Source organism: Nansenia antarctica (assembly GCF_963989245.1).
Source record: "Nansenia antarctica genome assembly, chromosome: 8".
Taxonomy (NCBI): Eukaryota; Metazoa; Chordata; class Actinopteri; order Argentiniformes; family Microstomatidae; genus Nansenia; species Nansenia antarctica.
The window spans coordinates 44,803,678-44,821,831 of NC_137678.1; the positions used below are offsets into that span (position 1 = coordinate 44,803,678).

Sequence of the window (18,154 nt, forward strand, 5' to 3'; positions counted from 1 at the left end):
GGAAATGTTAGAATAGGTATAGCATAGCATAGAGTACAGCACAGTGTTTTATTTGTATAGTATAGTATAGTGGATAGTGTACATAGCCTTTATTTATGTAAACCAGCTCTTTTCCCTTCTTGTTTTTAGTTGTGTTTTTTTTTCTAGCACCAGGGGAGCCCCCCCCTCCCAAATTTCGTTGTTTGGTACCTGTACTATATCAATGACAATAAAGACCATTCATTCATTCATTTATTGCATCGTCATGTATAGCTATTACAGCATATGTTGTGAAGTACAATAATCATTTTCATCAATAATCATCATCGAAATTACAAATCATTTATTTATTTATCGTCTCGTACTGTAGGTTCTGTCAAGGATGCCCATCCACAGATATTGGTGTGTTAATGTAATGTAATGTGACTTGTCCGATCAAACAAATGTGTGTGTGTGTGTGTGTGTGTGTGTGTGTGTGTGTGTGGTCTCGTGACGTTAGAATTATAAGGTTCTATCTCCATTTTTGTCAAAATTGAGTTTTTTTACATAATCTGATCCATTAGGTGTTTATTAATGCCTGTGTGGTGTTATTTAGGTTCCATCTCACAAAACATAATGGAATGTAAAAACTTTGACGTTCAAAACTGCCCTAAACGGAGATAGAACCTTATCATTCTAAGCTCACGGTCTGGAGAACTCTTGTATTCTCATCTTAAGAACATATTTCAACTGACAAGAACTGATGAATACTGGGAAGAACTGATGAATACTGGGAAGTTCATGAAGTTGTTCTTTCACATGACTTAAGAGCCAATCCGTGCGTACACACGCCTGATGAATGAGACTCTGTAATAGGATATCTGGCCATAGTCCTTTGTTCAATACCCAATCCCACATAACAAAACGCAAACACACAACTCTTGAATCACAAGCAATGGCATGTTTAAGAGTCTCTCAGCTCAACTTAAAAGGCATTTGAAGCACCATTGACCTAAAAGACAAACAAAACAGGAATGGCCGACATCCAGCATTCCCTCTTCTCCCGGCACCCGTCCCCCAGAGTTCCCAGTGCTCCATAGAGGTCGGGGGGGGGGGGGTTAAGTGAGGCCCTGATCTACAATGACCTCCATGCTAAGTGCTCCAGAGGCCATGTGGGAACTCTACAGCAACTGCAGGACTCAGTGGAGGAAGCCCCCGGCCCTCAGATGGAGGGGGGGTAAACGCAGTAGGAAGTGCTTCCCCTGTGTGTGTGTGTGTGTGTGTGTGTGTGTGTGTGTGTGTGTGTGTGTGTGTGGACGCACAGAGAGGCCCGGGGAGGCCCGGTAGCACCAGGAGAGGTGCACAGGGGGATAGTCACTCTGAAAGCTGTTGGGAAAAAAATGTGTGGTTTGTGCGTGTGTGTGTGTGTGTGTGTGTGTGTGTGTGTGTGTGTTGTGTGTTGTGTCATGTCACTCAGGGCAACCCTCTCTTTGGTTTGAAAAGAGTGTGTGCGTGTGTGTGTGTGTGTGTGTGTGTGTGTGTGTGTGTGTGTGTGAGAGTGGGTGGTGGTGCCACTCGCTAATGACCCACTTAGCTGGCTGTTATGTTGCCCTGGGTAGAACAACAGTCACATGCCTGTTTTAATCTTTGTTGTTATTTACAAATGGTCTTAGGAGAAAGGTATTGGGTTATGAGGAACAAGAGCTTTATTTTTCAACTAAGACTGGAATTCAAATCAAACCTGCACAGCAGAGCAAAACAAGTTTGAAGAAAGAGAGCAAATAAATAAAGACTTTTGCATGTTTTGGTTAAGTCTACTTTACCGTACAGGTTCCATGTACATGTATTGGCTTTACACTGCTTCAGATCTACATTCACCACATCCAGCCCTGCATGAGTTGATTCTGAGGGTAAGTCTTCAGGGCCCACTGTGTGGCTAGAGATCAGATCGGCTCTGAGATTGTGTTCCGTCATCGTCTAGCCAGACCCTGAGAGAGAGCTACTGCATCCCATCCCCTGACTCCCATGACATCGCCACGCTGTCCTGCCTAGCTGTCCTGCCTAGCTGTCCTGCCTAGCTGTCCTGCCTAGCTGTCCTGCCTAGCTGTCCTGCCACGCTGTCCTGCCTAGCTGTCCTGCCTAGCTGTCCTGCCTAGCTGTCCTGCCTAGCTGTCCTGCCACGCTGTCCTGCCACGCTGTCCTGCCTCGCTGTCCTGCCTAGCTGTCCTGCCTAGCTGTCCTGCCTAGCTGTCCTGCCACGCTGTCCTGCCACGCTGTCCTGCCACGCTGTCCTGCCTAGCTGTCCTGCCTAGCTGTCCTGCCTAGCTGTCCTGCCACGCTGTCCTGCCTAGCTGTCCTGCCTAGCTGTCCTGCCTAGCTGTCCTGCCTAGCTGTCCTGCCTAGCTGTCCTGCCTAGCTGTCCTGCCTAGCTGTCCTGCCTAGCTGTCCTGCCTAGCTGTCCTGCCTAGCTGTCCTGCCTAGCTGTCCTGCCTGGCTGTCCTGCCTAGCTGTCCCGCCACGCTGTCCTGCCACGCTGTCCTGCCACGCTGTCCTGCCACGCTGTCCTGCCTAGCTGTCCTGCCTAGCTGTCCTGCCTAGCTGTCCTGCCTAGCTGTCCTGCCTAGCTGTCCTGCCTAGCTGTCCTGCCTAGCTGTCCTGCCTAGCTGTCCTGCCTAGCTGTCCCGCCACACTGTCCTGCCTAGCTGTCCTGCCTAGCTGTCCTGCCTAGCTGTCCTGCCTAGCTGTCCTGCCACGCTGTCCTGCCACGCTGTCCTGCCTAGCTGTCCTGCCACGCTGTCCTGCCTAGCTGTCCTGCCTAGCTGTCCTGCCACGCTGTCCTGCCTAGCTGTCCTGCCTAGCTGTCCTGCCTAGCTGTCCTGCCTAGCTGTCCTGCCTAGCTGTCCTGCCTAGCTGTCCTGCCTAGCTGTCCTGCCACGCTGTCCTGCCACGCTGTCCTGCCTAGCTGTCCTGCCTAGCTGTCCTGCCTAGCTGTCCTGCCTAGCTGTCCTGCCACGCTGTCCTGCCACGCTGTCCTGCCACGCTGTCCTGCCACGCTGTCCTGCCTAGCTGTCCTGCCTAGCTGTCCTGCCTAGCTGCTAATGAACATGGAGACCCCCTGAAAGCCCCGGTCCCCATCGGCGCCTCAGTCCAGTCTATTGGGTGTTGACAGGGACCAGATCCAGCTCTGGTAAAAGCAGCTTCACGCCCATATCCACCTCCTCAGAGTTTGATAATAAAAGGGCTGCCAGCATCAGTCTGGCAAGCTGGGAAACACACAGGGAGGAGATAAACAGGACCCTGCGGTCTCTGACTAAACTCCTGTAATACCTCAGCCAAAACAAACACACAAATCAAGACTAGACATGTGGCGATACCAGCAGAACATACCCATACAATCAAGGACCCCAATTGAAATAAGCCAGTGGCTTTCTTGGGTTTTTATCCTGTTAGTTGACCTTGTATGTAATATGTACTTTCATGTACCTACCTCTGCAAATCTTCTAATAAAGTTTTCAATCAATCAATCAATCAATACCTTATCACTGGTAGATATTGTTCTGGTATGAATGAGCGTGCATGTGTCTGCAAGGAGCTTACCTTGCCCATGCCTGCGTGGGCATGGCCCATCTTGACCACCACGGGGAACTCTGGTGTTGTGAGCTGGAAAAGAAGAACACAAAAAAACCAGATTGTTAACGACAGCCAGGACAGCCACAGGCAGAGGAGAGGGCCTTCTGTGTTCAGTAGGTGTACAGTAGATCTGGAGAGGCTGGTGGAGGTGGAAATGAAGGAGAAATTAAGGAATGGTATCAAACACGCTGCGCAACATATCGCCTCTCTGAGGACTCTGAGCGTTCCTTTTCTGACTCTGAACGTGAAGCCAAATAACTGGGTGAAGGACTATGCTGAACATCAACCTAACTTATAAAAGAGAGTCTTCATATCAAAGCTTTTCTAATAATAATAATAATAATAATAATAATACATTAGACTTATATAGCGCTTTTCTAGACACTCAAAGACACTTTACAATTTGAAAAGATCGAGTAGTAATAATAAAAAGAAACAAAAAAGGTAAATAAAAGAAAGTATAGGGGCCGGTTTAATGATGTAATGACTCCACACAGCTAGGGTTCCACTAGTCCAAACATACGAATCGGATTGAACTGGTGAGTGCAGGTCAGAGACTACTAAAATGCAATTTCCTCTCTTAACTTGTGATGGGACATTTTAATCTCATAAAAGTCCTCAAAGACTCTTATGGAACCACCACGATGAGCTTACAGCAAAGCAAACCCAATTTAGGTGGCATGAAGTCATTTTCTGAAGAATGTTGGTTTATTACACAAAAAAGGGATTCTGGGAAACAGGAATAAGGAGACCACAGCTTGGCGGGTTGGGTTTGGACAACCCCGGCCCGGCCGCAGACTTGGTATTCCTCATGGCGTGTGTAATGTGAGCGGATGAAACATCAACAGATGACTTCAAACATCTCCTTTTAAACAAAGTCTTGCCACTGATCGATCTCCTGATATGCTTGTAAAACGGGACAGTAATCTAAAAGAGAGGCTTATCCAGCGTGGAACGTAGAATGTTCCCCTTTCCCCACCCCCTGTTTGAAAATGGCTCGCGGCAATGGGATACGCTCACTTGAGAGAAAATGCGTCAGAGTTTATGTAACGGCCCGCTTCAATCAGACCTAGCCTTTCCCTTCTGATAGCAGATGATGACAATATCATGGTTATCCTGAGCCGACGCATCAGCGTACCTGCATTCCGATTCAAGGCGGGAACATTTGACCCAGGGAGGACACTTTAAAAGTGGTCCGTTCGGTGGCCTGGGGTGGTCCAGTGGTCTAGCACCGCAGTCTACAGTGCACACATATTATGCCCATGTCGGCATGGGTTCGAATCCGGCCCTTGCCCTGCTGATATGGCCTCTCTCCCTTCCTCTCCTTACTTTCCTGTCTGTCTTCACTACGCCTGTCCAATAAAATGAAAATTATGAGTGGGACTGCCCCACTCAGAAAAAATACCTTAAAAAAAGAAAAGAAAAAAGTGGTCCGTTCAAGGCGAAGGCCATACCCTGTACTGTAAGGACTGTTATGGTAAATCCATAAGTGTTGCCGTGGTTATGGTAAAAGCAGATGACTGCTCCATCATGAAGTACAGTACTTCCCTGACAAGTACATTACAGTACATGTAGGCCATTGGCATGAATGGAGGTTAGGGGTACTGCTAAAACTCTTTTCATTCTTGGCAGTCGTTACGGTGCAATCTTCAAACATCAGCATCAGAGCGGGGGGTCCTAGGTATGAACCTCCGACACACACACTCCCCCACCGCCGGAGGGAGGGATCTGGATAAACACACACAGGATGTCGGAGGGCACCCGGCCAGAGCGTGGAGCCGTGGAAGCTCAGACCTGCGAGGGGCAACGCGGGGGCAGCTGGTATCGCTTCATCGGCCTCTCGCTAGTCGCTGACAGTGGACAGGACCGAACAGAGACGCTCCGTCTGAACGTTGCCAGGGGTTTTATCTAGACAGCGCTCTGCTCTGCTCTCCTATCAGACGTTACGTTGCTGGGAGGTCCCTGCCAATAAGTGTAGAAAGATCTTAGAACTTAAAGCCCTGAGCTGCGCTGACAAGATAGCATGTAATCTTATCCATCGTCGGTTTCAAATTAATGTGGCTGACACCTCACGTCGGAAGTGAGAGCGTTCATAATCCAATTACAAACACTGCAATACGCAATCTCATTTACACAAACCATTTATATACAGGAGTGAGTCAAACATTTTGAGATCTCTGAAATAGACCAGAGAGCTCAGAACTGGGATAAGTACAACATCCTCTGTTCAAGTGAAACACAGTCATACAGTATATTGAACATATTAAATTATAAATACATATTTTTAAATCTTTCCATCACTCGACTGATCAGGACAGACTCCACCATGTCCAGTGTTCACTGAAGCTGTGTTGAGAGAACGGAGAGAACGGTTACACAATTTCAACCAGGCAGTCAGAGATTCCCCTATAACATTGTAACATTGTTCAGTATTAACATACTGGACTGGCAACATGAATAATTGTATTTAAGCCAAATAATTGTGCAGTAACACTACCATTACTCTTGTAACAACATTGTAGTAACTGTTGTAATAGCAGGTTAGTACAATGTTCTTACAAGAGTACGGTAATGATAATGTTACTACACAGCTATAGGGGGCCAACGTACAGTATGAATGTAGTGTGTTACACATCAATCCACTGTAACTGAATCTAGCAGCAGCTCCTGTGATGTGTGGCGCGGTGATGCATTTAGAAGATGGAAATCTCCATCTCCACAAAAGACAGCAGCAGTCACAGACCCTCAAACCCTCAAACCCGAGGCTGACTCATTTCGTGTTCGGTCCACGTGAGTCGACCAGCGGGGAGACTTCCTGATATGGCGAGTGGCTGAGAAGTGGTCACGTCTTGGCCCGGGGCCGGGACGGCGCATTCCCAGAGGGAGAGAGGAGAGAACTTTTTTTTTGGGGGGGGGGGGGGGGGGGGGGGGCAGGTCTGTGGCCGCCTACTCTGTCTGGAGATGCTTGACGGTGTTCCCGTCAATGTGGCGATGATGAAGAAACGGTGCTGTGTACACCAATGTTCTACGGAGTTGGTTGGGGAGACCACATCCTACACCACTCCTGCAGCAAGGAACAAATACGTCTGGGTATCTTGCCGAAAAAAAGAAATACTGTGGCGACTCCACCTAGGGCTGGGGGACATGTGGCTCACTGTGTTTTGTATTGATTCACTCATGACTCAGTCCCCTTTTCCCAACTGTCATCTTCATAGTTACCGTAAATACCTGAACAAACAGGACACCGCTTTTCAGACTAACATTGGTCTTTGTTAGAACATGCCAAAGACAATCATAAAACGTTGATCATATTATTGCAGACTTGAGGTCATTGACATTATACGGGGTGTTGTTCTTTCAGACAGCGGAGAGGAAGTTTTATTGGCCCAGTCTGTATATTACAGTAGTGATTGATATCTTTTATAGGTTTGTTCAACAAAACACCCAAAGGTTTTCCGTCCATAAACTGTCCTTGGTAGCCATTAGAGCTTATTAGCTCTGAGACGTAGCGCAAGTTTTGATTCAAAAACCTCAGCTTTTGTTTCCTCACAGCTGCGTGTACGCGCTAGGCAGCACTGGCTATTTTATTTCCCACCCAAAAAATGTGTTCAGTATGGTAAAGTAATCAAGGAATCGCACTAGAGAAAGGCTAATGACACGGCCAGTGATTTCACCAGGCTACATTTAGTTTCACAACACAAGCCTGCGTCGTTTACAGCAAACGCTCCAGACGGGCCTGGTCTGGCACATAATGGAAATGTTCGGGGAAGCCCATCCTCGGTGCCAAAACACTGTCTATATATACACTTATGTGTAAAAGTCAGACAAGAAGATCATTCAGCCCCGAGGGCTGTGGTGAATCACACGGCCCTATCCTCCAAACACCTTCGTGTGACATTCCGACCACCGATATAAAGATGAGTTTTGTTGACCAGGCAAAATCGTTAAATAGCAACAGTCACCGGAAACGGTTTATCTCCAGTCTGCTGAACCCCTGGAATTTTCCACGACCCAATGGACAGCACTTTGTATCAAGAGCAGCCATTGACCCCGGTCCCTACAGGTGCCATTCTTGGAAGAGAGAGTTGATTATTACAGTACTTCTGTGGCCAATTGTCCTCCTGAATGAATCACCAATCACTATAACGGAGGTTATAGGTTAAAAGGTCTTTGAGCGCGAGTATTGCCCAGTGACGTTTTAGACCTGCGTTTAACATCAGTTTGGATGTTGGACGCTTATACAGTAGTAATGAACAGCAAGACATACAGGCAAGGCAGAGAGAGTGACAAGCAAAAACACGTTCTCCACAATAGCATAGCCAGCAAAGTAGAAAGTCTTAGAGAGATCTGTGGGATATATCGTAGAGGTACTTAGCTCTGACTGGAGGCGGTTATGTCATCCTACGGGGGCGCATCAATTATCCGACGCTACACATGGTGCATCCATCCTGCGTTTATGATCTCTTAATTTTTATTATGGCCGTTCAAAGCTGCCACATCAAGGAGTCGGACAAGCGGCGTAATGACTTACGCAGACGAGGGAGAGAAGGGGGGACCCTGACCCAGGGCTGCTTTTCAAAAGATGGGCTGGCACCAGAACCAAAGAGAAGCCTGTCCACATAAAACCACGCACAGAGATTAAGTTGGCCTTGAGTGAGGAGAGAAGTTTACCCAGCACACGCAAATTACCCTCCTGTAATCACACACCTGGCTGGAAGGTTACCCTACTGTAATCACACACCTGGCTGAGAGGGATTTTCTGCCGCTTTGAAATCAGTCTTGCGAGACCTCTAAAAAACCCAAAAACTTCTGAGGACGGTGTGTATACATTATAATCAGAAGTGGTACTCCAGTATCAATATAACGTAAAGCTTTTTATCTTTAGGCTAGACAAAGCCACCGGGCTTTTGTCATTGACTCCAGTAGTAGATTTGAATGAACTTGTGCACTTAGGGCCAAAACATGAGTCACAATGTGATACCACCACATTGTTCCCAGAAGAGAACCCACCAGACAGACATCATTTCATTTTCAAAGTTGTTGTTTTTTTTTCTTCGGAAAAACGGCAGCAAGTCCTTGTGTGCTACCGTTCACCGCAAAACCATGCTCTGGATGCTCTCTGTATCACACAGTAAAACCCTTTATAGCCTTCTAATGGGGCACGGTAATAATTGTCATGGAATTCCGTGTCATCTGGCTCCCATTATGATCCATCCCAGTGTATTTCCATAAGGGAAACAGCTGTCTGGAAAACAGGGTCTACAGAATTTTCAAGGGATGGAAGATTCCAGAATGGAAGGTTCTGAGAACACCACGTCTGTGATGGATATGGGCTTGATGGTGAAGTGTGATGGGCAAACCACCTGCAAACTCCTCAAGGGCTGCAGAGTGAGTGAAGTGGGAATAATGTCATCATTAAGGCCTAGGCCAGTGAGTCATGAACACTGTGTTCTGGGCACAACCCCCATTGACAGTGTTTATGGGAAGGGGTTCAATGCGTTTCCCCTCATGTCTGTCAGTCATCTTAGAGTATCATCAAGTTATTTTTTCTGAGTGGGGCAGTCCCACTCATATTTTTCTATTTATTGTGATAGAGACAGTAGAGATTTCACAGGAAGGATGGGTGAGAGAGAGAGAAGGGATGACATGCAGGATATGTCCGCGGCCGGAATCGAACCGGGAACCCTGCGGTTACGTGGTCAACGCTTAGTCCGCTACGCCACCTAAGCGCCCCCAGAGTATCATCTTACAGTCAATGACAAGCGACGGCGAAATCTAGATCTAAAAAAAAAAAAAATGCTTAAATTAGTTAATTAAATTAATGAGAGGGTGTTCTTCATATTTACTATTTCAGTTTCTATGAAAATATGATCCTGCAGGTGGTTAACCAATATGATTTAATAACAGAACACAACCACTACTTCGGTTCTGAGTCCATTCATTTTAGGTAAATACAGATTTGCTCGCAATTCAGGCCCCCCATGCCGTAAGTAGAAGTCCAGACACTACAAAAGTAAAGCTCAACTTTTTTTTTTTTCAGTCCAACTTTGCTGTGGTTGTGCTGTAATAGGTTGTGCTGTAATAGGGACATGGACTAAGGCCTATTAGTACCAATCAATTCACTAACCGACATTTCAGCTGGCTTTCACGTTTAAACAACACACACACAAAAAAAGAGTCTGCGTGCATCAATGAGACAGACAGGCCTTTGGCGAGCCAGTCCTGGTATAACGATCTACGCCACTGAAAAGTGCATTCCTTTCTGCCTAAAAGGGAAAGAGATGTCGCATTCCCATTTTCCAGGGTTTATGCCTGGGAAAAGGGCTAGGCAGGGACGAGGCCGTGGATGAAGTTACACCCAGCAGAGTCACACGATCCTGGGACGGGGAAGCCACAACGTCTAGGGGACGCTGGTAAAAAACCATTCGGTAGCCATAAATCTCGCCAACAAGCAGGAACGACGTGTGAAGAATGTAAAAGTGGGGAAAACAGGCACCTAGGGCGTGTAAAAACATACATGAGGAGGTTTATGATACGAGCTTGTCCGTCTACTTGCTTGATACTGTAGAAGCAGTTTAAAAATGGGAGCTGGAGATGACGTACCTACTGAGCAGACCTGCATGTTTACCTCTGGTTAGGGTTAGAGTTAGTGCCCTCTGATGAAGGGAGAGAGGAAGGGCGATATCTGGGGAAAACCATTAGAATTCATGACTGTTTACATGCCTCCGAAATGAGTCATATCTCTGGTTATACTCGGGACAGAGTTTTCATATCTCGGTTTATGATGTTTAGACATTGCACTAAGTGGGATGAACTCTGATTACGGTGCATCTGAAAAGTCCCTCTTCAAAGTTTACAGACGGTGTGTGCCTCGGGTTTAGCGGCTCGTCTTTGCACTTGAACGGTTTGAAGAACTTTTCCATTTTGAGCGCGCGGTCATAAACCTGCCCCCCCCGACAGACTGCAGAGTGCTTGTCTTTCCATAGCTCTAATGGGTTTTTGATTTTTTACAATATGCAAATGAGGGGAGGAACAAAAAAACACACCACATATTTTAAAAGTCAATTTGTCATTCAGTCTCTGGAGCAGATGGTAAGGTCTGGTGTTGATAGAACAGACAAACTGGCATCACAAGTTTGTTTACCCCACGTACACAGGGATCAACAGGCGACTGCACTGGGAGAGGGACAGTTGTTGTTTACGGGTTTTACAAAGTTTCGGTGAAAGTCAAACAACATATATCGGTGTGATATAACACAGCAAATAGCCGGTGAAAGTAAATGCTCCCTTTTTACCAGCAGGCCTCAGCCCGCACACATAATTCATGGTCAAAATCAGGAAGAGTAGAGAACATGATTTATAGCACAGGTCTAAGTGAGCAGAAAAGGAAATGGATTTGATCCCCCCCCCCCGCCCTCCCCAACACCCAGACCTTTTAAAAGAACAATTCCCCCTGGAGGATATACACTGTAAAAGCCAGCGCCAAAGACAAACGTTGTCCGATGGATTTACAAGTTAGCAGGGAAGAAAGCGGGTTAAGCAAAAGAAAAATCAGGGAACAGAACAGGTGCTAATACTGCAGGCCTGGGGCAAGTGATGGATTCTGCTTCACTTGATTTCGCTACGTGTGTGTGTGTGTGTGTGTGTGTGTGAGAGAGAGAGATAGAGAGAGAGACAGATAGAGAAAGAACGAAGAGGGATAGACCCAAGCAGGGCCGCTTTAAGGGGGGGCTAGCTGGGGCGGTGGCACAGGGCCTCGCGCTTTGGAGAGCCTCGCGTGAGGCAGGGTATTATTTTTTTTTTTTATTGTTTAGTACCCTGGCTGGCGAGGCCCTCCAAAGCGCCAGGCAAGGGACCATATTATTATTTTTGCCTTTAATACATTTCTAAATGTTCACACATGTGATAATCATAGTCAATCATATATCTAAAATCTAGCATACCTGTAGACTGTGAGGACAGGGAGATTCTTAGCAACAGTCCTTATAAAAAAAAAAGTAATTTCCCCCTGACACCTTACGTGAAACGTGAATTTTGGGCGCGCGTTGACACTTGTTGTGCATAGTGACTGCTTAGTGCAACGTACAAAATGCAGAGGGAACGAGACCGAGGAAGAACATTTTAATCGGGTGCTGAAAAAAGAAATAAAAAGAAAAGAAAGGAAGGCTTCAGGGCCTCGCTTAGAGGTTCGTTCGAACAATTTCAAAAAAACAAGTGAGGCTCCCGTTAGCACCGAAGAAGCTAACGTTACTGCTAGCACTAGCAATGCTAGTAGTAGCACGGCACAGCCCCCCCTGAGAGGCAAATATGATGTCTCGGAGGTGGAGGAGGACAACAGCTACACCGGCAGCAGTGGGGCTGCCCAGCCCCAGGTGATGATAGCAGTGGCGGCTGGCCGATAGAGGGCGCTGGGGCGCCGCCCCCACCTTCACTTCCTAGTTCCCCACCTTCACTTCCTAGTTGCGATTTGTAAAAGTTTATAAAGTGTTTATTCACAAAATGCGGCTGATATTCTGTCGGCGCCTATCAGCATTCATTAAAAATCCTCCAATACAATAAACATTTTATCTGTGTGTGTGTAAAATTCACTGTTAAAATACATAGGGGGAGGCGTCGGGGCGCCGGTCAATGCAAGTCTATGGCAGGCCGAATACTTTTCGCTTACACGTGAGCTGTAGCAGCGCTCCAATTGGCTGTCTCCTATTTCTAGGCCGGGGCGCAAAAATGTGCGTCCTGAATATCCGGTTGTTAAGTCTGACGTCAAACGTGACGTTTTGCAATTTCCGGCTTTTACAAAAAAAGAAAACAATGTGGTGGTCTGTAAACTGTGCAGAAATGAAATGGCCTATCACAGGAGTACATCTGCAATGAACGAGCACCTCAAGCGAAAGCATCCTGGAGCTCTTTGTGAAGACAGCCGCAAGATACCACCGTAAGTCAGCGTTGTATTTCTGTTCACTTTTCCGGCCGTGTATGAGTGAAAAATGGATAGCTACTAACTAATGTTACACAAGCAATGTAGCTCACCACAGTTCGTACCTCCGCCACGAACAGAACGGCGGAGGTACGGGTAAACGTGCGCGTGCACGCGGAAAAAAAATCGTGCACGCGAAAAAAAAATCGGGGACCCCCCCGCCACTAATGTGAAAAATCCTGGAGGAAACACTGCTGTGCCCCACCCAAAATGTTTTGCACCAGCCGCCACTGGATGATAGTCAGGAGTGGCGAAGTAGAGGATACGGAGGCGGAAGATGGAGCTACTCAGAGCAGCAGCAGCAGGGCTGAGAGTGAAATTGACATGGACGCAGCCACAGGTGATGGAACGCAAGATGAGCCTACGGTGTCAGATGTCATGTATGATGATCCTGGTAATTGGCCAGTACATATGGACTCTACCGTTACAGATGTGATCATTAGAAGAGGTCCCCCAAAGATGAAACCTGGATTTAGTTATCCTAAAAATAATGAGAACAGAAACTTTAGTGAAACTTTATTTCTCAGAAAACTACCAAATGGGGAAAAAACTCTCAAAAACGGGACATGTCTTTTTGCTTTTGCTGTAAGCTTTTCAACATAAAGGATAGGCCTACATGGTGGTGAGTAACATCTCTATTCATGTCAATAATGGCTTGTGCGTCAAGCCATTATTCAATCAATAATCAATCAAGGACCCCAATTGAAATAAGCCAGTGGCTTTCTTGGGTTTTTATCCTTTTAGTTGACCTTGTATGTAATATGTACTTTCTTGTACCTACTTCTGCAAATCTTCTAATAAAGTTTTCAATCAATCAATCAATCAATCGTATTTAATGTTGGGTATGATGACTGCTTTATCCTAAATCCTAATCCTTTACGAGTATAAAAGGTTTGAAATGAAACAAACATGGTTGTAAACTATCTAAATAAGTAGATATTCTATTGTCTATCAGCACAGCATGTGAGCGCATTTCTTGCAATATATCGGTGCGTGCGTGTCGCACGGTTATAATAGTAGCCTACATCATTATAAAAGGCCTCGCAAATCTGACTTCGCACAGGGCCTCGCATATCTCCCAAACGGCCCTGGACCCAAGAGCTCTCAGCCTCTCACAGCTGGAAGGGATGAAAGAGATGTTCTGACACGGCGCACGCACGCACACACACACACACACACACACACACACATACACACACACACACACACACACACACACACACACACACATACACACAGTGGCTATAGAGGCTCATCCCTGGGAGGGTCGTCATAGAGGAAGTCAAGTCCCAACTCCCCATGCACCATCATTGATATACTGTATACTTGATCAAATGGTCTATACATAGTTCTTATGCACTTTCATGGTACCACGACAAAATAACACTTTTTTAACCGTACTGTATGTGATTATCTTTCATTAATAACATGCTACACTTTCTTAGTGAAAATAGCACTCCTTAGCAGCTCTTACTCCGATACTTCTTACAGGCTTATTACGCTATATGCAGGAACACCTGAGGACAACAGTGAGTCAGTGACAGGAACAGGCAGTTCCTTTTCGAGGGAACAGGGAAGGGAGAAAATGTCAGCACTGCCACTGTTTTCAATTAAGTCCCCGGTACAGAGAGAAATAGGGTGGGAGGGAGAGGGGAAAGATGGTGAACATCAAGGGTGAAAAAAAATATTTTGGAACAGCTGGATGCGGCACACCCCAGCTCTATTTATACCGACAGATGGGAGAGCGAATCTCCGGACCGTTACCGTAGAGACAGGCAGCTGGCTGCCTCCTTTTGATGTCTCACTCAGACAAGCGGGCTGGCCGACTTCTCGCGACTGGCTCAGGAGCTAGCTGCTCCCCTCACCTGGAAAAAGGCTCTGTTTAGCATGGAGCAGGAAACGGGGGAAACGGCGCGTTTCGTTCCTCCAGAGCTGCTGAGGAGGGGGGACCTCTCTTTACCCAGGGCTGGATGCGGCTGGATGAGGCATACGAGGAACGAACGACAGGGTGGAGGAGCCACAAGGAATGCCAACAACAGGGGATGGAGCGTTGACTCATGTAAAACAAAGCAGCGATTGTGGGGTTTCCTCCCAGTGTGTCTACAGTATGCTGTGGGGCCTGTGAGGACAACACTTCGACACTTAGGCAGTATCATAGGGAAACAGACAACACTCTAAAATGACTAGAACTTTAACACACTTTTTTTTTTCTTTTCAATTTGTATCTTTCAGAGTCAATTACCGGTACTGTTACAGGTACTGTTGCAACAACTAGGCCCTTCGTTGCCAGACCTCAACATCGGCGCAGAATGTCATACATTACACACTATGTAGTACAGACATAAACAGTACACCTCATAAATTGGGTGGACCAGTTCAACAAAAATGCCCTCTCACGACTTCAATCATACCACCATGTTGCTATTAAGCTTACTTTACTGCCCCCGGTGTGTATCCTCCACTAGCAGGGATTGTATGCTAAGTTTACAGAGTTAGACAAACACATCATGCCATTGAAACTGTGAGACTAAACAGTTTGGAAACAATTTAAGAGGATGCATACAAAAAAGCTCAACTCTGTAATTTACTATGATACTACAACAAGACACACCCTCTAAAAAACATACGGGTAAAGGCTTAGTCATCCTCATTTAACCAAAAGAACATGATGAACTTAATAAGGACAAGCTGAAACAATAATTGTGAAACAACACAATTATGTTCCCATGCTCCGAATAAATGTTTGTTTAGAATCTCATCTCGGGGCCGAGGGGAGATTCCAGCAGTAAAAATTAATGTGGGATGAGCTGCCTCCCACTGCGGTTTGTCCGGTTAACCGCGGTCGATCTTGGTCGAACCAAGCCCACAACCCATGGTCTCAGGCACGGCCCCGCTCCTTCACTAACAGAGTGGGGAGTGAAGGACGGGCCAAGTCAAATGAGAGCATGCTGACGGAGAAGGGGCATAGCCTGCAGCCCGCGGCTTTCAAGCAAACCCATTATCCTTATCTCAAACAAAACGACAGTGAGCACATGTGGTGTCAATTCTACTACGTCTTTAAAAACATTGGATCGGGGCAGGCTGTAAGGACTCATACTGTAAGAATTCAATGTGTTCCTAATCGTGGGCGGTTATCAACTAGCGTCAGTGACCACAATGCTATTGTAGGAGAGAAACCTCCTATAATAGGGGGTATTCCTGTGATATCATTTCTATATTTAACCTCCCAGAACTCCCTGAGGCAGTGGAATGTCCACATCCGGTGAACCGAAAGCCCCTCGACCTCCCCGACCCGTGAATCACAGGCCGCCCCAACATCCCTCTCTGATTAGGCCGCCCCACTCCTCCTCCTCCCACACACCTTCCATTCCTCTCTCCTGTTTCTGGGAAGTGCTGCTGGTTTCCAGTGAAACAAGAGGAAAACACTGGCCCAATTCAACTGCCCCGGAAGAAACCCTCCTAGAAGCTTAATTAATGCACAGTCGTAATGTTCATTAGTGGTGGGTAGTGGTGGTCTAGTGAATAGTGAGATGGACTTGTGATCGGAAGGTTGTAAGTTCAAATCCTGCCTGAAACCACACCACTACTACAGTAGTGTGCCCTTGAGTAAGGCACTTAGCCCTCAGTTACTCCAGGGGGAATGTCCCTGTAATTCGTAATTGTAAGTCGCTTTGGATTAAAAGCGTCTGCTAAATGGCAAAATTATAAATGATTACAGTCCAATAACACCATGGAGCTCTACAGTTCAGAGTGGTTTACTGAGGAGCAGGCCAGGGAGACCTGTACCTCACAACAGAGAGCCTACATGTATGAAACACAGCTTCAGACTCGTACATTGACAGCACATACCACAGTGGCAAGGTAGACCTGTATCACTTGGGGCAGCCCACAGATTCCTTTCAGTGCTCAAAGAGAGAGCCTTATATGACCAAAGCAAACAGAGCCGTCGTTTCTTTTTTTTTTCTTTTTTACTGTGCTCAGCATAGAACCTCCACTGTCCGGCATTCCCTCAACCTCCTGGAATTCCACGGAACTATTTCCATGCTGTCATGTGTCTCCCTGCCCCCCCCACCGCTTACGACTGGCGTGGTGTCTCATTGTCTCATGGCGTAAGGCTACATAGTCATTTTGTGGGGTTTTCTGACCACACACCAAATATGTTGCCGTACGGGTGAAGCCAGCGACGGGTCTCTGCACAGAGCAGAGCGCGGTTGCGGTCGCACTGGGCCCCGCTGGTGTCGGAAGCCGCTTGACCGTTCATCATCTTTTATTGCAGGGATAGTCCCAGTGTGAGTGAGACCACAAGGTCAGGGACGTGTTTGCGTTTCCTCTTCAGATGAGCCTCTCCGCTCAAGGTAATCCGATAGTCATAATCGCTCTGTTAGAGGAACAGTGAACCGACGGCGGTTAGCGCCAGCAGATACTGAGCAGAGGCCCCAAGACAGATGTCTTGTTTTGATGATTTATTTGATGTTTGAAAAGAAGGCGAGTAGATTGATTGGGCTAGAAATAAACGTTGGGAGAAAAAAATAAATATATATCCCAGGTCATGATAACATGCTCTGACTGACCTGGAGGATGGAGAGGGGAGCGGACTCACAACGACAGCTATCGCTTTCCGAGTATTACAAAAGATGAGGCCCGCCTTTTATGTATAAACATGACGTATCTTTTTTCGATTATGATGGTTAAGGATGTCCAACACCAAATGAAGACACCAGGTGATTGTATTAGTAAAGGTCGCTGAATTGGGCAATTGTTGAGCCTGCATGGCCAGACGCTCAGGAAAAGGAAAGTCTAAATGAAATACTCTCTCTCTCTTACCCTCTATTGGTTTCACAGACATGTTTGGCATGCAGGGCCACCGTCTTAGCTCCCGTATGTGTGAATGAGCTCTCATGTGTTTGGATTGTGAGTGAATAGTCATAGTGAATGGAATGTTGCGTAAACTTGAGCTTTGTCAAGGCTGAATGGTTTGTTTGTATGACCACACTGACACATGTACTACATAGTCTACTAAAACACAGGAAACTCAAACTGTCTACCATCTACCCACATTTCAAGGATTAGACCAGCTTTTCCATCATCTAGTCTTAAAACATCAATTCTAGACGGTTACTGCATGAAGCAGAAAAGGGGGCTATAAATGGTGTCCCACTTAAGTACTTTGGCATGTGGGTAGGTTGGCCAACAGGCACCCCTGTGAGTCACATTTGGAAAAAGGTCGCCCGGGGACCCTCTCAGTGCTGTTATCTGTTCAACTTTCACCCCTCTTCCTGTGTCTATTTAGCGGGTTGTCAGTCGGTGGAAAGGTATTTCCTCTGACTCACCGCCTCCCTCCTTTTTGTCATTACAGAACCACGCAGGCTTCAAACACCTCCAGCGCACAATGCCTTCCCATGCTCCCCGGTGGCTGGCCAGCTAAATAACAGCCCTTTTCTATACTTAAGATGTTTTTTTTTTAAATTCACTTTTCTCCATATTATGCTTAGAGTATGTTGGCCTACTTAGGCGACATCATTTCCAGAGGGACCGTTTTTTTTGTTATTGTGAGTTCCATGGATGGGGTCTTGTGGAAATGTCATGAGGGCT

The 18,154-nt window shown here is 46.6% G+C and overlaps 1 protein-coding gene across 1 annotated transcript in view; it reads right to left on the reverse strand.

The window, feature by feature from the left end:
* syn3 (synapsin III) overlaps nucleotides 1-18,154 on the reverse strand; it is a gene marked incomplete at both ends in the record, with an annotated part of 62,112 nt that overhangs the window by 12,365 nt on the left and 31,593 nt on the right. Inside the window, one exon of the mRNA XM_080538398.1 lies at nucleotides 3,556-3,618. Coding sequence (XP_080394524.1) covers nucleotides 3,556-3,618 — 63 coding nt within the window. The remainder of the gene's footprint in view (nucleotides 1-3,555; nucleotides 3,619-18,154) is intronic.